The sequence below is a fragment of the Podarcis liolepis genome (assembly GCF_965112155.1).
Source record: "Podarcis liolepis genome assembly, chromosome: 7".
Classification (NCBI taxonomy): Eukaryota; Metazoa; Chordata; class Lepidosauria; order Squamata; family Lacertidae; genus Podarcis; species Podarcis liolepis.
The window spans coordinates 84,791,996-84,812,729 of NC_139561.1; the positions used below are offsets into that span (position 1 = coordinate 84,791,996).

General features: G+C 49.4%; 3 protein-coding genes across 5 annotated transcripts in view; 1 reads left to right on the forward strand and 2 right to left on the reverse strand.

The window, feature by feature from the left end:
• Positions 1-5,445, reverse strand: part of PPP1R37 (protein phosphatase 1 regulatory subunit 37) — a 52,255-nt gene extending 46,810 nt beyond the window's left edge. The window contains exon 1 of one of the 2 annotated variants that reach the window (XM_083515781.1): positions 3,101-5,445. In XM_083515781.1, the coding sequence (XP_083371907.1) occupies positions 3,101-3,857 (757 nt within the window). In that variant the 5' untranslated portion in view covers positions 3,858-5,445. The remainder of the gene's footprint in view (positions 1-3,100) is intronic. The other variant, XM_083515782.1, reaches the window with a different exon arrangement.
• Positions 5,446-5,803: 358 nt separating this feature from the next.
• On the forward strand, positions 5,804-20,295 carry GEMIN7 (gem nuclear organelle associated protein 7). 2 transcript variants are annotated; one of them, XM_083516045.1, is made up of 2 exons: positions 5,804-6,071; positions 19,870-20,295. In XM_083516045.1, the coding sequence occupies exons 1-2, from the start codon at positions 5,934-5,936 to the stop codon at positions 20,251-20,253; spliced, it is 522 nt and encodes a 173-aa protein (XP_083372171.1). In that variant the 5' UTR covers positions 5,804-5,933; the 3' UTR covers positions 20,254-20,295. The 2 variants fall into 2 exon arrangements, with proteins under 2 accessions (XP_083372171.1, XP_083372172.1); XM_083516046.1 differs by having other exon boundaries at positions 5,822-6,071; positions 19,873-20,295.
• LOC310712655 (bone morphogenetic protein 4-like) lies at positions 8,292-16,698 on the reverse strand. The gene is made up of 3 exons (XM_083515932.1): positions 14,989-16,698; positions 12,791-13,131; positions 8,292-11,481 (listed from the first exon to the last, which is right to left on the reverse strand). Exons 1-3 carry the CDS (start codon positions 15,015-15,017, stop codon positions 10,586-10,588), a joined length of 1,266 nt encoding a protein of 421 aa, XP_083372058.1. The 5' UTR covers positions 15,018-16,698; the 3' UTR covers positions 8,292-10,585.
• Positions 20,296-20,734: the final 439 nt, after the last annotated feature.

The following is a 20,734-nucleotide window of genomic DNA, read 5'->3' on the forward strand; positions in this document are numbered from 1 at the left end:
TTCACATATATAAAGGGTTGTCACATGGAGGATGGCACAAGCTTGTTTTCTCTTGCTTCAGATGCTAGAAGCCAAACCAATGGATTTAAGTTACCGTACAAGAAAGGAGATTTTGGCTAAACATCAGGAAGAGCTTTCTGACAATAAGAGCTGTTCAACAGTAGAACAGATTCCCATGAGAAGTGTTAGAAACTCAGATATATAAGCTAGGCACCAAACAGCTCCTAAAAGCAGAGTTACAGTCACCAAAATGGAATGCCTAGTTCTCATTTGGGGGCCAGACGGTCCAAACGTCCTATTTTCCAATACAACTTTTTGGTTCCTGAAATTCATTCTGATAACGCAGATAAAATAAATCAGATAGAATTCCACAGGATAGGGTATTAGTGTGTGAAAACAGTCGAGATACAAGGATCCCCAGGCAAGCACCTCCACATGATGGAGACCTCAGGCGCCAACCTGGTGCCTTAGCACCTTCACTTGGTTGAAAGTGGCCAATAGCCAGGTGCAAAGTGCGCCTGAAACCTGGCAAATTTTGAGTGGTGATTAACTCTCCTTCCTTGAAGGTTCTTAAGCAGAGTTTGGATGGCTATCTGTTATGTAGGACCTAGCTGAGATTCCTGCATTGCAGGGGGGTTAGACTGTATGACCCTCACAATCCCTTCCAACTCTGTAGTTCTGTCAATCTATGATAGGTAAGGCAAACCTCGCACTTGGGGACAGAAAAATGACTACAGGGTCATTCTCCTTCTCCTAACATCTGTACATCCACCTGGCGTTCCTAACAAAAGTATTTACACGTATTTTCCTTTGAGCTCAACAAGTGTAAATGCATTCAAGTTTACTTTCTTAACCTCCACTTATCTCTAAACATCCACTTATCTCAAAACAAAGGCTTCAGGGAAAGTAAAGAAAAAGTTGGGACAACTTTACATTCCTGTTCAATGTTCAATTCAATGGGTGGAATTAAAACATCACACTATTAGGATAGTTCTGTCAGTGCAAGGATTTCTCTTTGCCGGATGAAACACTCTTCTCTCTCCTTCCCAACTCCCATGTGTTGTTATGGGGATACTCCCAACAACCCCTCAGAGACTATGGGGCTGCAAGGGTAGGCAAGCCCCTTGGTGCTAGTGGGACTTCCTGCGTTGACTCCTGCTTGCACAGTTATTAAGTTGACTCTGGCCCTATTTCTCAGTTCTGGAAGATCAGCACAGGTATTGTCAAAAATATCATATGTATATTTTAAAACTCCAAATACAACCTCGGATAAACTAGAGCAACTCAGATGCTCTTACAACGGGGGAGGGGGGGACCAACAAGAAGGAAAGTGCTTTGGAGGGAGATCAAGAACTCCCAATGCAAATGTAATAATCCAAGTTACAGATAGGTAGCCGTGTTGGTCTGCCATAGTCAAAATAAAAAAAATTCCTTCCAGTAGCACCTTAAAGACCAACTAAGTTTGTTCTTGGTATGAGCTTTCGTGTGCATGCACACTTCTTCAGATACACTGTATCTGAAGAAGTGTGCATGCACACGAAAGCTCATACCAAGAACTAACTTAGTTGGTCTTTAAGGTGCTACTGGAAGGAATTTTTTTTATTTTGTAATAATCCAAGGTTAGACAGATCCTTTGAAAAAGACATCTTAAAATGGCATACAAAACGTGCAAAAAAAAATATGTTCTCAACGCACTTGCACAGCATGCATACCTGCAACACAATTCTAACATCATGCTCTGGTACAGAACACTTGTGGTATATACCATCCAAATGTACCCATGTGCTATATCCATAAGAAATCTTAGGGTCAGGCTTTTAGATTCCAAGGAATGTGTAACTTGAAAGAGGAAAAAATACACATGTAACAGGACATGCTCAGGAATGAAAAATTCCTACCACCAATGTAACATTATTATCAACCAGACTTTCATAAACTTTTCAGTCCTGTGTATAATACTATAGTATTCTTCATTATTGAAAAATGCTCAATGATGCATTCTCAATAATGCTAACTACTGATATGAATTATCAATAATAATAATAATACTTCACCATTTAGCTTTTTTTAAAAAAATATCTGAACCTAGATACTGTATTTTTAAACAATGGAGCCATCAAAACTCCACAATGCATACACAATGGCAGTGTTTGGATGCAATACTAAACCATAGTTTAGAACTACAAGAATAAGCCTAATTTCTCCCACCCAGGGTCACATGCTTCTTTCCTATCCTAGCCTCCTCTAGCGGACAGAAAGAAGATGGTAAACTTCTGTTTTAGATCAACCACACTTTTAACTATATTGTCCAGGCCCTAAACCATGGTTCATCTTAACCACCGTTAGTGACAAGACAGCTTTATGCCTGGAAGTTTGATTGTTTCCATTATCCACAGTTTAGATGAATCCGTTTGTCCAGATTTAGACAACATGGCAAGCTGTGGTTAATCAAAAGCAGAAGGTTCTGTATTTCTACTCACAGTCTACTCAAAGAAGGGGGCGAGTGCAAATTGGCATTCTGTATGAACCAACCCGATAACAGTCATTTATGCAGGGCTACTCTGCGCTTAGAATATCAGACATGAACCAGGAGCCCCAGATTCAATTCTGTGCTTAGTCACCAATTCAGTGAGTGACCTTGGAAACAGTTCAGTTCTGCAGCCATAAAATGGGAACATTAGAAGCATGCCTGAACCATCTGGGGCTGATGGGAATTGTAATCCAAAATATTTTGAGGGCACCAGGTTGGGGGTGGCTGTTCTAGAACTTAGTCTGACAACTGAATTATTTTCCTGTTTTCAAGAGCAGGACAGTGCCTATTGCTTTGTTATTTCCTAGTTCATCTTGTTGTATCAGCTTTCTGCTTTTATAGCATGCACTTACTTTTAATTGGATTGCATAGCTTTGTGTTTGTAACCCTTGATCATAAGATGCGTTGAGAGCTTTTGGTAGATAAGTGACTAACAAAGATAAAAGGAAATATTCAGTTCTCGTACTATAAACCAATTGCCGATCCTGTGAATAAAGGAACTGGCTTGGACAAGTCCAGTCCAGCTGCAAGAAGAGAAAAAGGTTTCTAGAGAAGTTGGAACTTGCTTACCATGACGCCAAGGATCTTTGGGTTCCACAGCCCCAGACACAATGTCTTCATCGGAAGGAAATGTGACATGTTTTGCACCAGGCTTCAGTTTCCCATCATCAGCAGGCAGAGAACCATGGCTTGTTTGGTCATCTTCTGGACTCTCTCTACTTGTTGCTTCCAAGCCTAAACAACAGTTCTGCGAAGAGGAGTCCAATTTTTCCTGCAAACAGTTGTTCTGTTGAGAACATTTTTCAGCAACCGTAAGGCATTCTCCAGCAGCTGTGGCCAAAGGAGGATTATTATAGGCCACCTTATTTGCCAGCGACTCTTCCTGCAGCGGATGGCTCAAAGTCTCTTTCCCCGACGGCTGCAACTGCTCCTCTGCCAGATCACAGCGCTCAGTATCTTTCAAATCCTCCTTTGAAGGACATGCAGTAGAATTGCCCACCATCTCTCTGCCAGGATGGCTCCCTAGCGTGGGAGGGCTGTGCGTGAGGTTTTCTGTATTCTGAAGATGTGATGAAAAGTCCAAAGCCTCTTGAAGTTTTGTCCCACCTTGACTGCCGTCCACTCGAGAGACAGCCCAAGGATCAGAAGCCCTTAGCAGGCCCTCCTCTTCCTTCTGCACAGCAGGAGGTGGCAGCAGCAGCATGAGGTGATCCCCCTCAGCAGCTTTCCCTTGTTGCTGCTGCATGGGGGAGACTTGTACACACTCCATGGCCAGGCAAGCGTGATAGGTTTCTGTCAGGGAGAGCTCTCCTTCTTCCCTTCTCATGGAGTCATTACTGAGGGGTCGCCTCCTGTCTCTTTTTCACCTTCCCTCACCTAGCAAGAAAAGGCTCCCAAGGTCTCCAGACCCTTTCCTCCCAGCAATGGTGCAATGAGACCATGAATGATGAATGGGATCACCTGGAGGAGGATCCAGGGAGGACCCCTGCCGTTTTGGTACAATAGAACCTTTACTGAGGGTTGGAGCAAGGGTGAGGGTGAGCAAGACAAAAAGGGCACTACTTTAACTGGGCTTGGGTCAATTTCTGTGAAGATTTGGCAGGGCACAGAAATATTTTGCTGGTCTGGAAAATGTGGAATGCTCCCTTGCCCGTTATGTTTTTACCCAGTAGGGGTAAACAATGGAGTGTTAGTATAATGGTTGAAGAAGGACTGATTGGAACTAACACCTGCAGAATAGAAAAATGTCCAACAGAAAAGGAACAAAATGGGGCCAACGTCTGCTCCAGAGGCCCAGGAAAGGAAATGCACAGGTTCCTTGTGAAAGCGAGAGCTATCGTAACAGGAAACAGTCCCGTCTGAGTAGTGTGGGAAGCTTATGTGCGTGTAGACTAAAAACACCTGCAGCATAAACAGGAATAGCTGGCAGAAGAGGGCTAAAAGGACTAGTGTCAAGCTGCAGAGGGAAATAAACCTCACAGCTGCCCGCTTTTACAGAAACAGGTGACTGGTAAGAACCAGAGAGCAATTAATGCCTCACAGGTAAGTAGGGACTCTCTGCCAAGCGTTTAAAAGGAACAAGGTGAGTGCCCGCTCTCTTTTTTTGGTGTGCGTGTGCTGGGGGGAGGGATAGCAAAAGGTATAAACAAATGCTATCCTTTTGGAGGAAAGGCGATGCCTATCAAGATATCCGGGCTAGGGGGTGGGGTAGATAAACCGTGATTAGTAATGGAAAGTCGCAGAAAGGCTCTTCGTCGGCTGCTGAGGGGTAAGAGGGCCTTTGCTGATCCTCTGGCTCAGGGCTTTGGTGGTGGCAGGCTCGGAAAGGAAGGGGAAGAGGGGAGGGCTGGCGGGGCTGCCTGAGCCGAGGCAAATGCGCACCCGGCGAGGCTGAAAGGGGGGGCCGAGGAGGGAGAGCAAAGGCGCCACACGCTCGGGACCGGCAGGGAGGGATGATGAAGAGCCGGGCAGGTGCGCGCGCGAAAGAGAGGCCCGTCCCGAGCGAGCGGCCCCCACCCGCGCCGCCGCCGCTTCAGCCAGGGACGGACCCGAGAGAAGCCTCCTCGTAGTCTTCTTTCGCCGCCGCCGCCAGCAGCGAGTGCGCCAGCGGCCTGCGCATCCGCCGAGGCCCTTTCCGCGCGTGCGGGTAGAACAGCCTTCGCGACCACAGGAGCCTCCGCGCGGTGTTTCTCCCTCCCTCGGCAAACCCAGCGGCGGTGGCGGCTCTACCTTCGTCCCCCTCAGCGGCAGCGGCTCCTCTGGCAAAACACCCACCTCACGCTCGGAGCCGACAGGGTCACGTGCCCCCTTTTCCGGCGCTCGGATTGGCGGGCCGGCGGACGGCGCTGGTTGTTTTTTTAAAACGCAGCCAAGCTTGCCCCCTCCTTTGCTTCCCACACTCACTTCTCGGCCCCCACCTTCCCTTTCGCCAGGCGACAGCCAGCTGCTTTTCAGCTATGGCACTTTCGACAACAGCGGCCTCGAGTGAGGGGGGCGGGGCGGGGCGGGATAAACCTGCCGGTGCGGCTTTCCGCGTGGGGCGGCAAAAAGCAAATATTGTATTATTATTTTTAGTCGTCTTCGCATCCTCCTGCCCAAGCGGCGAAGAGGGAAATGGAAGGATGGGTGTCCTCGAATGTGCTGACGGCGAGACAAGGAATGGCGGAACACGGAGGGCCTCCTGATCATGACGTAACGATCACGCGCTTCCCTTTCATCTTTCATCCCACCAATCGCTAGGAGGAGCGGGAGGCGGGGTGCAGGCACATGGGCCAACGCCGCTCGCCGCCGCCTAGGGGCATACAGGGCAGAGTCATAGAGTTCCCAGTCCTCCTATTAGCAGAGGGGACCTTAAAAAAACAAAGCCGATAAGGGAAGAGCGGCTTGTCGTCCGCTCGTAATAATGTACTTCCGGGTGAAGAGGCTGCTCCTTCCTGTCCCGGCCACCAACGTGCTGAGTGCTTTGAGGCCCGCAATTTTGAGCGGAACGGTTTGGGGTTGCCATGACGACTTGAGCGGGACCGAACCAAGGCCTATGCAGGTTAGTCGGCGTTAACTGAATTGTTTCATAACCGAGAGGCAATATTTATGGCCAGAGAGAGGAGCGTCTGTTTTCAAAGAGTTTTTAGCTTAATACAGGATGTGGGAAGAAGCGTTTGGGCCTGGCGTCATGACCAGGCGAAGCTCAAAGCTGCTTTCTGGGGAACTCAGTCATGGAGCGGACTGAGTGAAGGCGGTGAAGGTCCTGTGAGTGCCTGGAGGCAGTTGGAGGATGGATGGCGGCTAACAGATTGAGGTTGAATCCTGACAAGACAGAAGTACTGTTTTTGGGGGACAGGAGGTGGGCGGGTGTGGAGGATTCCCTGGTCCGGAATGGGGTAACTGTGCCCCTGAAGGACCAGGTGCGCAGCCTGGGAGTCATTTTGGACTCACAGCTGTCCATGGAGGCGCAGGTCAAATCTGTATCCAGGGCAGCTTTTTACCAGCTCCATCTGGTACGTAGGCTGAGACCCTATCTGCCTGCGGACTGTCTCGCCAGAGTGGTGCATGCTCTGGTTATCTCCTGCTTGGACTACTGCAATGTGCTCTATGTGGGGCTACCTTTGAAGGTGACCCGGAAACTGCAATTAATCCAGAATGCAGCAGCTAGACTGGTGACTGGGAGCGGCCACCGGGACCACATAACACCGGTCCTGAGAGATCTGCATTGGCTCCCAGTACGTTTCTGAGCACAATTCAAAGTGTTGGTGCTGACCTTTAAAGCCCTAAACGGCCTCGGTCCTGTATACCTGAAGGGGCGTCTCCACCCTCATCATTCAGCCCGAACACTGAGATCCAGCACCGAGGGCCTTCTGGTGATTCCCTCGCTGCGAGAAGCCAAGTTACAGGGAACCAGGCAGAGGGCCTTCCCGGTAGTGGCGCCCGCCCAGTGGAACACCCTCCCATCCCATGTCAAAGAGATAAACAACTACCTGACATTTAGAAGACATCTGAAGGCAGCCGTGTTCAGGGAAGTTTTTAATATTTAATGCTGTATTGTTTTTAACACTCGATTGGGAGCCCTCCAGAGTGGCTGGGGAAACTCAGCCAGATGGGCGGGGTATAAATAATAAATTATTATTATTATCCAGGTGCATCTCTGTCTGCCCACACCCCTGCCATCACATAGGTCGTGAGGTATGGGATAGGTGGGGGCGGTTCAGAGGAAATGGCAACTTGGGTTGAGCCAAAGTTGGCCCACAGACTAGCAATTCCCAACCCCTGTTTTGGACTATAACTCCCAGTCTGGTGGCTAAGTCCAGATTATAAACTAATCCATGTAGGAGATGGAAAAATATATTATATCCAGTGCTTTTTTCTTTAAAAAAAATAATGTTTAGGGGTACTCTCATTTTGACTCAAGAAAATCACCATTTAATAGTTCAAATCGAAAAAAATAAATACAGTAAATGGACAAAAGTGTAAAGATTCACAATGTTTAGGGGTATGTGTACCCCTGCGCCCGCCCCCCCGAAAAAAGCATTGATCATTCCATCTCTCATATATATGCATATGCATCCCAAGGTATGTGGTTATTTGCCACGGTGCAATAGGAAACTCGCATTAATCAAGGCCCATTGTGCCCATTATGTTGGTTAACCTTCATAATAAAATGCTTTCCTCTGAGTTGCTTTTAATACTAAAAATAGCCTCAAGCTATATAAGAGAGAGGGCATGATTCAGTTTTAATATATGTCTGTATTCTTTAAAGTTTAATAGTAAGAATCCTGTTATTCAGGTTTCATTTTAATTTTTAATTACAGCATCTGTTACTTTTCTATTATTGATTGGATCTACCCAGCTTCTGATTCTCAAAAGCTCTTCCCTCGCTAAGTCTTCCTGGGTCTCTGGTTAATTTATTTTTCTCTTGCCCTGCTCTGCATTTGGTTTAGTTGCTCACTCTGATGTGTTTTTGATAGCGTGGTTTTTCAGTGTCCACCCTTTAGCGTGCGTAGCTTCCTTGGATGTCCTGATGACAGGAAGGTGGGGTAAAAGTGTTTAGAGGTGTTTTCTTGCTGTTCTAAGCCTTGCATCCTGTCCAGCCCATTTCAGACCTGTAAACTGAAATCCACTCACATGATACTGTCTCTGTCTCTCTACATTACTTACTTTGGAGTGCACTATTAACTCTGACATCTCTTTCATAAAGCTTCAATGTTGCATCTTAGCCCATTTTCTTACACCCATATTTCATCTTTTTTAAAAGAAGAAAAACATCAGCAAAAGCTCTACAGTTTATTTCACCACTGAATACATTTTTTAATGGACACAGAAGTAGAAATCTTGTGCCCTTTGAAAAACTTTCCCCAGCCAAGTGGCCTCCAGATTTTTTGGATTACAACTTTCACCATCCCATTGTAGTCCAACAACATTGGGCTTGGGTATGTGCCAGTTTGGAGAAGGCTGACTTAAAACAATGCACTAAAATGCACCATATTCCTGTTGAGTGTTACATTTGTCACCACCACATTCCTCAGAGCATTTTGTCCCTTTCCTTGGTATGAAGCAGAACTTGAGACTTGCCTTGAGACACCAAATAGGGACTTAGAAGCAATGACTAGCAAGGTGTTTTTTCAGTGTATGTAGTTAGAAGCAGGGTGGATAAAATCAATTATTTAAAAAATAAATAAATCAGATTTTTAAATTTAATTTGGATTTTTTTATTTAAATTGGATTTTTAAATTTTTTGCTTTTGGAGGAAAAATCTTTCTAAAGATGGTTTTCTATTTAAGTTACATTATAGTCCAAATGCTATTCATCAGGAAATAAGGATTTGTTTTTAATTATAAGGCATGAGGCTTTACATGCAATGTTTAAATTTTTAGGTAAATTAATTCCATTAATCCGTTCACAATGTCATGCTCTTCCAGAGGTTTCTGTAAGATTATTTGGGGAAGCTTTTCTAACGAGAAGATATTATCACAGATGCTTGTTTTTGCAGTTCTCAAAAGGGTGAATTTGTGTCTGCAGAGATAACATGCCTTCTCTTCACAAGAAAAATGTTATAAAATAAACATACAGAGTTGAGGGGAAAACTTTAATCCCCTTGTTCCTTTGCAAATTTATATACACAGAATCAACCCCTTACCAAATGTTCCAAGAGGTTCAATGAATAGATTTCTTTTGAATGGAATAGATCTGTATAAGTAGCGAAGTGTGAAGCAGTAAAAATGAAAGTGCAACCTTGTGAGCAGAATACTCCACAAGTCTTGGGATCTTTGTGTAATACTTGTGCAAGTCAGTAATTTTTGATAGAACTGTAAAAAGTACTCTGGAAATTTATTATTCCAAAAAATGAAGGCTTGTAAATATTAAGATTAAACCACCAAGAATGAGTCTTTCTGTAAAAAAAAATGATTTAAACCAAGTCTTACTGACTAGTGATTTAAATCGATTTGATTTAAATCAAATCCACCCTGGTCAGAAGAAAGTGCTGACTCCCCACCAATAAGATATGGACCACCTCCTCTCTTGTGTCAGTCTCTGGCTGCCTTTTTGTCCACACATTTGGTGCAGTGAGGTTTATGATGCCCCTCTGCTTAGAAACAACCCCCAGGGGTATTAGACTCTTAATGCAGTGGTGGAGAACCCTCAGCCTTTCAGGTTGCTGCTGGAGCACACCTTCTGTCATTCCTGACTAGTGGCAGTGATGGCTGGAGCTGATGGAGATTGGACTGGAATCCACGTCCCTGCTGTAAAGTGTTAGGGAGGGCTACATGTTTCACACAACAGCTGCTGGGAGCACACATCTGCCATTTTTTCACCCAAAATGTCAGTTCCAGCAGAATTGACAACCACTGCTCTCCTCTACCGGATAAGCACTCTGACAGAGAGCTTCTATTTTAGAGCAGGAGTGAGGGAAGCCTGTGGTCCTTCAAGCATTGTAGGGCCATTGGCTGTGCAGCCTGGGGTCCGTGAGAGCTGGGAGTCCAGCAAGTTTGAAGAGCCACAGGTTCCCCATAAACAATGTGTGAAAAGTCAGCCAGCTCTCCCAAATCATCTTTTCAGGAACATCTGGTGCTGATTCTCTTTGGTCATGTGAATTTGCCTTTAGTGGCAACCACACCATCACACAGTTTTCACCTTGGCTTAAGGATGCTCACTGTGACCGGCTTGGTAGCGTTCTCATTTATTGTTCAACTAAAGGTCATCACAGTTTAAAACAACAACAGCAGCAGCAGCTATTCATCCGTATAGAGAACTTGATGAGGCGCGATAAGAATATAAGAATTCTGCCTTGTTGAATCCGAGGCAAGGTACATCTGTCTCGTACAGCAGGCTGGTGATAGCCTTTGCCTGTTTGCCTCTGGTGCTTGGTGTAAAGTCATATGCTGCCTCTGTGCCCAGATGTCCCATGTATCTCATAGCTGAGCCATCTAATCTTCTGGCTGTCCCCACCTCTTGCGGTAGGAAGTCCCATACATTAATTCCATGTTGCCTGAAGAAAGACTCGTGACGGTGCCAAGCCCTCTGGCTGGGTTACCTGAGAGGAGGCTTATCCCTGCTCTGTGGTTTCTACCGGCACCCACAGCCCTCCACCACCATGTCCTGGTACGTCTTCAGGACCACCATGTCGTGTTGGTCCAGGTAGAGCATAGCGATGGGGCTGAGGTCCGTCGGGACGCAGCACGCCTTGGGCACCCTGGAGTTCACCGAGCTCAGCATGGTCTGCACCACAGCATGGCTGGAGGAGTTCATGTGGTCAGCCAGCGGGAACCGGCACTCCCCGGAGCAGTAGAAAGCATGGTAGCCGCTGGGGGCAACTATCCAGTCGTTCCAGCCAACTTCCTTGAAATCTACAAACAGGCGCTGCCTCCGGCACCTCGTGCTGGCTTTGGCCTTGGGCTTCAGGCCTTTGCGTTTGCTGCGGGAGGCCGGCCCCTTGGGGGCTCTTCGGCCTCCTTTCTGGGTTAGCCCACCCGGCTGGCTCCTGCTTTGTCTCTTCCCACGAGTCAAAGGCTGCCCCCTCCGGTCGTGACTGTAGGTGACCAGCAGAGGCCTTTCTAGAGCCCACTGGGCCTCCTCCTCTCCGGGAGACCGCCTTGCGCGAAGCGGAGCCTGGTGCTGAGGAAGCTCGTGGCTGCCGTTGGGGCGCTCCACCTCAATGAGAAACCCAAGGTGGGGCCTCTGGCCCTCGGCCCTCTGCAAAGCAGCAGTCACGTCAAAGCTCTCCCACCTGGGCTGCTTGGGAGCCAAGAATCTGCGAGCCAGGAGGAGACTGCTCTTGTTTCCGGAAACGGGTAGGGGGCCCATTGCGTGGTATATGTTGATGTGGAAACCCCTGCTTTCCTTCTGCGAGTGGTACAGGCGCAGCTCCAGGGCGGTCAGCTCCTCTTCCACAGGCAGCAAGGTCAGGTTGAACAGGAAGTAGAGCAAACCATCTACGGCTTCAGGGGTGTTTTCCAGATCCTCTAGATGTGAAACAGAAGCCGGAAAGGGATTGAGGACTGAGTGTTTGGGGCTGGTGTGGGGAACCTTTGGCCTTGCAGATGTTGCTGAACTACAGCTCCCATCACCCCTGGCCATGGGCCATGCTTGCTGGGTCTGGTGGGAGTTGTAGTTCAGCAACATTCACAAAGGTTGTCCATGAGGACTGAAGGAATTGCCTTCTTGCGTCCAACCAAGTGTCCATCTAGCCCGCTCTGTGTTTTGCCAGGTGCTTCTAAGAAGCTCTCAAGCAACAGCTGTTCCCTGTACATTGTCTTAAAGTTATTGTCCTAACTTTTTAAAATAAAAGAAAATACTTATTTGTGGCTATGCAGTGTGCTGCACTTTTTTCTTAGACTGTTTTGGGGTTTTTTAAAGAATCAGAACCGTATCTTGGCATCCCTTTCTGTCCTTGCCTGAAGTGGTGCAGAGTTCCTGGCTCTGCTGATAACGCAAGCGCCTCCTACCCTGTGTGTGGCTCTGTTGCCTTGCTTGCTCTGCAGGTGGCACTGTAACCCAAGGCAAATCATACACCTCCCAAATCGCAAGAGGGAAAAAGAAGGGATATTCCTTAAGTAAGCAGAGCATATTCTTGAAATATCTTGGCATTAGGGAGCTTTGCTTTCCTTCCTCCTCGATGAAGCGTGTTTGACCCTCAGAGTCAAAATCGGAATTGTAGAGTTGGAAGGGACCACAAGGGTCACCTAGTCAGTGCAACCCTCTGCAATGCAGGAATCTTTCAATGTGGGGTTTGAACCCACAACCCTGAGATTAAGAGTCTTGCGCTCTCCCAACTGAGCCTTCTACCAGGTCAGGCTATTTTGTCAGCCTCTTGTCAGCTGTGGCTTGCAGTTGCTCTCCAAGGACCGGGGCAAACAGAGGGGCTTTCCTTTTAACTGGGGGTGTCAAGGATTGAACTTGGGACCTTCTGCATGCAAAGCAAGGTTCCTGCCTGCTGAGCTACCTCTTTTTCCCTTTACGCAGTGCGGCCGCTTATCTACAGCTTTCCACCTCTCCTTCATCCCTGTCCCTGGCTCCCGGTTTTGTGCAATCACTTCAAGGATGGAGAGCCTGTGGCTGTCTCTAGTTGGACTCCCATCAGCCCCTGCAGCTGGCATGGCCAATGTTCAGGGAGATGATGGGAGGTGTAGTCTAGCAACTCCCGGAGGGCCTGGGCTAAATTTCCCCGCATTTCTCCCCTCTACTGCTACCCCAACCCATTTTTCAAGGCCCCAGCCACCCCAACGGCCCAGACGTGGAATTTGAAGGCGGACGTGGCAATCGCAAGCTCACCAACATGGTGGAAGGTGCGGATGGTGTTGGCTCTCCCGGCTTGCTCCTCCAGGAAGGGAAGCTCTGTCTCTTTGAGGGAGGAGGGAGCCTTCCCCAAGCAGAACTGGTACAGATCCAGAAGATATTGGGGGACCACAAGCCCCGCCCTTGGCTCCGGGCGCCGTTGCAAGCCCAGGCGTCTCAGCAGGATGGTCTGGAGGGCTTGGATGGGGACCTGCTTTGAGGAGTCATGCTCGCCAGCAGTTCCTGGAGAGGCCGCTAGGAGGCCTCCAGATCTCCAGAATTCAAGAGGTATAAGCAGGACCACCAAAACAGCCAAGTTACCAGAAACCATTGTGGAACTGGGGGAGGCAGAGGGAAGACAAAGACATGGTTGGTGAATGTGGCTTGTAGACAGAATTGGATTTCCTGGGTTGTTTTTTCCCTTTTCCTCTCCACTCCCCGCCACCCCCACCCCCCAAAAAGAAATAGAAAATCAAAGAATGCATTTGACTTGGAATACGTATAGTGTAGATTAAACTATAGTTAAAGGGAGTAAGTAAAAAGCTGGGTTGCCTTTTTAGCTTTGTGCCCCCTGCTGGTAGTGGGGAGAATTACCCCACGCTGCGCATCAGTATAATTTGATGCAGTTCAGTTACCGTATTTTTCGCCCCATAGGGCACACCGGCCCATAGGGCACACCTAGGTTTTTTTGGGGGGGGGAATAAAGAAAAAAAATTATTCCCCCCCCCCAGGCGTGGGGCTGGGGCAGGGGAAGCCCAAGCTTCCTCCGACCCCAGCCCCCAGAACAGGCTGCTATCCACAGGGATGCAGGCAGCTCTCCACAAGCTGTGGGAGCCCAGCGCGAAGTCGGGCTTGCAGAAGTCGCTCCCCAGGCTTGCAGGCAGCTTGCTGAAGCCTGGAGAGCGAGAGGGGTCAGTGTGCACCGGCCCCTCTCTCTCTCCAGGCTTCAGCGAAAGCCTGCATTCGCCCCATAGGATGCACACACATTTCCTCTTCATTTTTGGAGGGGGGAAAGTGCGTCCTATAGGGTGAAAAATACAGTAATTCTGTGGGATTAGGATATAACCTCAGAGAGTGTATGCGTGTTAAATTTCTCCCAGACTGTCTCCGTAGGATGCTGCAGGCAAGTTGCTAGCAGAGGTCTTAGTGAGTACGAAATAAGCCTGAAGAAAGATGCCTCTGCTGAGACTTTTGAACAGAGCAAAACCCTGGGGCGTTCAGATCCCTTTATTTTATCAAGTGCACATTTTGCTTTGCAAAAGGGTTTCAGTGCCAAACAAAATGTGTTGCAAGAAGGCAGAGGGGCTTCTTGGAGCAAGCGAGTTAGATTGTTGAGAGTGATGTGTGCTGCGTTTTTTGTTTTTGTTTCAAGAGCATGTCTTTTGCCTTTGAAAGAATTCTGCGGTAGATAAGAGAAAGTCCTGGCCTTTGTTGATGTCTTGACATCCCTGCTCTTCCTTGATCTTCCATTTGCCTAGGCTTGGGGTGGGCAATCATGCCTGATGCCTCACTCACCCTCCCCATAGCTTACCACAGAGGAACTCATCCTCTGTCATCTGTAGAACTGTAGAGTTGGAAGGGCCCGCGAGGGTCATCTAGTCCAACCCCCTGCAATGTAGGAATCTCAGCTAAAGAACCCCTGGCAGATGGCCACCCAATCTCTGTTTTAAAACCTCCAGCGGAGGAGAACCCACCAATGAAGGAGGAAAAACTGAGGCACAGAGAGCTTGCCATATAACACCCACGAAATGGGCACAATTTGCTACAGGCCGACATTTGCAACTAGCCTTGACCATAAGCACTCATGTCAGCTGTACCCCGGAGATTGCACAAGCCCTTTGAGGTGTTGTGCAGATAAATGTGGGAAGATTCTGGAATGGTGGCCGTAGCCTTGCCCTCAACGTGGCACCATACACTAGTTGGGTGGGGTTTCTGCCAGAGGTGGGCAGGCAGACTGGCAAGTGGGTGGAGCTTCTCATGAGGGCATCTTGCTGCTGGATGCTGTCTTGAGACACCCTCTTCACCAAGCCTCGGTTAATACATGTAAAATTAGCAGAGCAAGCAAGGACCCATCCAGGGCACTGCCCATAAGAGCCCTCTAAGCACGTCCACAAGGAGGGTAGTGTTGCTTTTCTGAAGTGTTGTTGACAGTGTGGATGTCCCGTCCCCCGTTCACCCCGCTCAGAAGTACTTACTTGCAAAGGTTGAGGCTGTTGGCAGGCATCCATTTTCCCCCCTCCTGCAAATCCAGCAGCTTTTCCTTGCCGTTAGGTCTCTCCCAACCTTGCTGCTGCTTCTCTCGGGTCACCCAAGCCAGGGAACAGCCCGCACTGCCCCATGGCCACCCCGCTTCTCCCTGGCGACCTCCGTCGTCCTTCCCTCGCTCGGCAAGTGAGCCAGAGGCCGGCCAGCCTCCCAGCTCTTCTCCAGAGCGCTGGGGCTCTGCCCACCCTGCCTGTGGAGGTGCCGTCCTCGCTGCCTTCAGGATGTGATGTCAACCAGGCCAGGAGGCCGAGCCAGAACAAACAAGTTTGTTGTGAGTTGTCGCCTCTTCGCTCTCTCCAGCACAGCACGGTGGCCCGTTTTCTGGACTCGCCACTCGCTGCGGCCCTGCCAGGAAGGCGAGAGAGCTATGCCAGCTCTGATCCCAGGTGGGGACTTGCATCTCCACCCCAGAAAATTATGGGACATCTGCTTCACCAGTTAACAGCTGGGCCAAGGACACGAGGTAGCCAAATTTGGCCGACTCTTCATCTCCCCACTGCCCAGTTAGCAGCAGGGCCTTCAAAAACACCCAGAAGGTGCTGCTACCATGAGCCAAAATTGGTGACTTGACACTGTTTGAAGGCCGACCCTTCCAGTCTGAAATTTGGGCTGCCTACCACCTGGAGCTGACGTTTATCAACCTGCTACTAAGGCACACTGAAAAACAGGGACATGGGGCTTCGCTTGGCACGGGGCTAGTTTTCACAGCGTTTGTGCTGGCAGCCCAATTTACAAGCTTGCAAAGTCAATGCAAGCTTTTACATTGCAGCTTTGACTGCCCCCCCCCCTTCTTCTTCAGAGTAACACGTGCGATGATTCTCAGGTTGCGTTCAAACAGAAGCTGGTGCCGTCCCAAAGGCACGAGCCTCGCCAGAAAAACAGCCAACCCGCCCCCACCCCAGGCCCTGTTCTTCCTGGCGTGCTGCCCGGGAGTGCAGGAGCTCTGGGCCAGGTCCTTATCAGGCCAGAGGGGGAGAGGGCTTTCGGGGGCCGGTGCTTCCTCCGCCACCAGACAGCACGCGCCGGGAACGAGCTGTCTGTGGAAAGAGCGCGTCAACAGGGCCTGAGGAGGAAGCGCTGCGGTCATCGCCCAAGGCAGACTCTTGGAACAAACACACGGTGCAGGAATGTGGCCTCGTTGGGGACCTGGGTGAGGGGTTGGGGAGAGGTAATCTCCAGCAAGGCTGAAGCTGGCGGCATTCCCTCCCAGAAGCCGAAGCTGGAAAAAGGTCTTGGCTGCAGGCGCACATTAAGCCAGATTTAATGCGCAGCAGTTCGGCTGTCCTTTCCCAAGGCAGAATTGCAGTTCCTTAAGCTGGAGGTGTGCAATATAATGGCTGGTTTAGTTGAGATCCCTGCATTGCGGGGGGTTGGACTAGATGACCCACGGGGTCTCTTTCAACTCTACAATTCTGGGGTGCTTTTTCTTCATGCTCATGCTGGGGACCCTGACCACTAAGCAAGCCACCGTCATTCCCAAGCAGCAACGTGTGCTTTGAGTCCACCACTGACACCAGGAAAATTCTGCGGGAGCTTCCATGGAACGTGGTCCATTTGAACCATGGGAAGGTTTCCTCTGGCGCTCCAGAATTGAAAAATCGGGAGCTTTTAGTCCCGTCCCGTCCCCCCAGTTGGTTCAGAGAGCATGCTGAACCCGTATGTACATGTCCTGGCTACCCACTTTGTTGTTGTTGTTGTTGTTTAGTCGTTTAGTCGTGTCCGACTCTTCGTGACCCCCTGGACCAGAGCACGCCAGGCACTTCTGTCCTCCACTGCCTCCCGCAGTTTGATCAAACTCATGCTAGTAGCTTCAAGAACACCATCCAACCATCTCATTCTCTGTCGTCCCCTTCTCCTTCTGCCCTCCATCTTTCCCAACATCAGGGTCTTTTCCAGGGAGTCTTCTCTTCTCATGAGGTGGCCAAAGTAGTGGAGCCTCAGCTTCAGGATCTGTCCTTCCAGAGAGCGCTCAGGGCTGATTTCCTTCAGAATGGAGAGGTTTGATCTTCTTGCAGTCCATGGGACTCTCAAGAGTCTCCTCCAGCACCATAATTCAAAAGCATCAATTCTTCGGCGATCAGCCTTCTTTATGGTCCAGCTCTTAGAATCATAGAATCATAGAGTTGGACGATGGAGTGTGTCACAGCAGTGTCAGGCAAGGAATGTCCAGAAGGAGGAGTTAACTCTTTATTGTCAAAAGTACACTTACAAGTTGGGGAAAGGCATGTCCACCCATGCTACCTCCCTCAACTACGCCAGGTTTGCACCCGATGAGGCAGTTGCTGCAACAGAGAGGAGCCCTCGCCCCCAGTTTATGTATATTCCCTACCCGAGTTTTGCACTGGCAGGTGCAGACTACACCTGTGTGTATGTCTGTAGCCTGTTTCTACTCCTCCCACTTCAATCCTCTTCTAGTCCTGGGACCCAGAGGGCAGAGGTGCAGCAGGTAGCCTCTTCTGGGGACAGGCAGCCCTCTTGCAATCACAACCCATGGCAGGACCTCACCCAGTGGCGACCGACTGGAAGGAGGCAAGATGGGCATGACAAATTGGGCAGAGAGGCAGCAGAAGGGCTGCTCTGTGGCTGGATCCTTTGAGCCTAGAGGACTGTGAATCATACAGTTTTCTCCCAAAGCTAGTGCGTACTGCCCTGCCTTTTTGGAATCAATCCTCCTCTGGGGGCACGTCTCCACCAACAGAGGTCAGCTGTCACGGGTTTTCCCGTTGCAAGGAACTTTGGGAATTCCGAATCAGCCCAGAGATTAACCGCCTCTTCTTCAAGCTACTGTCCACCAGGGATACTGTGGAGAGGAAGCAGTAAATTCATTTTAGGTAACTAGACAGCATCTTAAAAAGTAGAGACATCACCTTGCCAACAAAGGTCCGTATAGTTAAAGCCATGGCCTTCCCAGTAGTGATGTATGGAAGTGAAAGCTGGACCACAAAGAAGGCTGATCGCCGAAGAATGGATGCTTTTGAATTATGGTGCTGGAGGAGACTCTTGAGAGTCCCATGGACTGCAAGAAGATCAAACCTCTCCATTCTGAAGGAAATCAGCCCTGAGTACTCACTGGAAGGACAAATGGTGAAGCTGAGGCTCCAATACTTTGGCCACCTCATGAGAAGAGAAGACTCCCTGAAAAAGACCCGGATGTTGGGAAAGGTGGAGGGCACAAGGAGAAGGGGACGGCAGAGGACGAGATGGTTGGACAGTGTTCTCGAAGCTACCAGCATGAGTTTGATCAAACTGCGGGAGGCAGTGGAAGACAGGAGTGCCTGGCGTGCTCTGGTCCAGGGGGTCACGAAGAGTTGGACACGACTAAACAACTCAACAACAACTAGAGTTACCTAGCGTTTGGCTAAAAGTCTAAGCCTCTGGATTCAGCAGCATCCATTTCTGGCCCAGGCCAACCCCTCTCACTCTCCTCCTTGCACCAGAGTTGTCCTTGGCTGCCGGCGGCTGTTTCTCCAGCTCGCTGTGCAAAACATCCTCTTCGCCGCTGACCCTGGGCTTGGCCGCCCGCCACAGAGGATGTTGGCACAGTGAGGGAGCGTCAAGTTGGTGCCGCCACCGTCCAGAGGGGAAAACAGGCTGTCCTCGTGCAGCAGCACTTCCTGTTTACAGGCCCCCATAAGCCTGTGCTTAACCCTCGGCTGCCTGCAGACCAGCAGCCCATGGCTGCTTCAGCAGGCAAAGAGTTCCCAGCTGGCAAGAGTTCTGCCCTTGGCACAGGGCAGAAGTGACCCAAAATTCCAAGTCAGTGGCTCACCTCTCCCCTAAATCTACAGCACAGGGTGGGAATAATTTTTCATTCTCTTATGGGTAATGGGGGGCGGGGTGCATACCAGTGGTGGGCAGGGCCAGAAACAGACCTGGGCAGAGCAATGGGTGGGACTTTTCCTTTTGTGCTACATTCCAGCTGTGCGAAGGTCAGAGGTTTTCTAGCAAGAGGCTTCATCGCCATTGTAGGACACAGCCCAGGCAGGCAAAAGCACTTTAGGGGCAAGGTTGACAGAAGAGAGTAGCCTGGAGGGAGATGCAGGGGCTGGAAGGCTGCTTTTGCTCCGATGTTCCCAACCTACCACCCACCTGGAACAAAAAGTACATTGCTTACCTAGAGCTGGTTGTCTTCAACCTTCTCACACCCCATGACCGACACTTAACCCTGTTGCAACCCACCAGTTGAAAACAGGATGTGAAATTTGTGGCCATCTTGATCAGGTGTGAGAAATCCAAACATTAAGGCCACGGGACCTAGAAATCTTTGTAAGTCTAGGGTTTTTTCTCTCTCCCAGCACAGAATCCTAAGGTTCCTTGAACATACAGTGGTACCTCTGGTTAAGAACTTAATTCGTTCCGGAGGTCCGTCCTTAACCTGAAACTGTTCTTAACCTGAAGCACCACTTTAGCTAATGGGGCCTCCCGCTGCCGCTGCACCGCCAGAGCACAATTTCTGTGCTCATCCTGAAGCAAAGTTCTTAACCCGAGGTACTATTTCTGGGTTAGCAGAGTCTGTAACCTGAAGCGCATGTAACCCGAGGTACCACTGTATAAGCTTTTCTTTAAACATTAAAATGGGCTCGTACCTCTCGTGATTATGGAACACAGCAACAAGAGCAAAAAATCATGCAGTCTATTTCAAACAGCTTAAACTACAGAGTTAACTTGGTCTGCTCAGCAAGGTGAATGGGAGGGCAGAATGTATTCTAAGCCATAGGAGCACCTACTTCCTGAATTATTCCTTAAGAGTACCTGCTGCTGCTGACACAAACAAGGCGCCATTTGTATAACATATTTCTCCTCTTTGCCAGCAGGAGTGCACGATGAAGGTGCCAGTTGCGGTCATCCGCCTGCCCCACGGACCCGACGGGTCAAGCCGCGGCTTCGATCCCAACTCCCCCCGTTTCCAGGCCCTTGGTCCTGCCAGCCTCTCCTCTGGGAGCGCAGCAGACCTAGAGCAGGAGCAGCAAAGTCGTGTGACGCTTCGAGAACGCTACTTGCGCAGCCTCTCAGCCATGGCTGGGCGGCCCGTCAGATTCACCATGTACGAGAGGGTCAAGGTCACAGCTTTGTTTGGAGCGTCCGACATTGACATCCTGAACTTCCAGGTCTCCGAGCTTCAGACTCCACTGGGGATACAGAGAGAAGCGCTGCTCCGATGTTCGGACATCATCGCATACTCCTTTGAGCTTTGACAGCTCTTGCCTTTTTACTATTAAAGCACCTTTTATAAGCAAGTGTTCAGTCCTCTGTGAGTTGCAGAGAGCAGACTCGGTTTATTCCTAGCAGACATGTCCAGCGGGCTATGACAAATTAAGTAATGAGTTTGAACTGCAGAGGAGGCTGCCTGCTACATCTCTGCACGATTCACTCTTCTGCACGCACTGCCTCCCAGATTCTAGGTCTGTGTTGCAAGTAAGAGCTGTAACAAAATCTCACAGTATGAAGTGCTGCACCCCACCGCTTTCCTGTTTTGTTTCCCCAGTATTGCCAACATTACAAGCTCCCATTTTTGCTGTTTCAGGGGTCTCCCCCCAAGCCTGCTAATCCCTCCTTCTTGTGGGCAGCCCCATTTTAACTACACTAGCAGTAACGCAGCATCAACACTGTAGCGGGAGTTATTCTCTCATGCAATAAAGCATTGCAATACAGCAAATGCTGATTCAGCAGCTGCTT

Coding starts and splice junctions, on each gene's coding strand:
- GEMIN7 (XM_083516045.1), top strand. CDS start 5,934: ATGTACTTCCGGGTGAAGAGGCTGCTCCTTCCTGTCCCGGCCACCAAC. Junction 6,072..19,869: donor CCGAACCAAGGCCTATGCAG/GTTAGTCGGCGT, acceptor CCTCTTTGCCAG/CAGGAGTGCACGATGAAGGT.
- LOC310712655 (XM_083515932.1), bottom strand. CDS start 15,017: ATGCCTGCCAACAGCCTCAACCTTTGCAA. Junction 13,132..14,988: donor AACAGCCTCAACCTTTGCAA/GTAAGTACTTCT, acceptor TGCCTCCCCCAG/TTCCACAATGGTTTCTGGTA. Junction 11,482..12,790: donor CCGCACCTTCCACCATGTTG/GTGAGCTTGCGA, acceptor TTTCACATCTAG/AGGATCTGGAAAACACCCCT.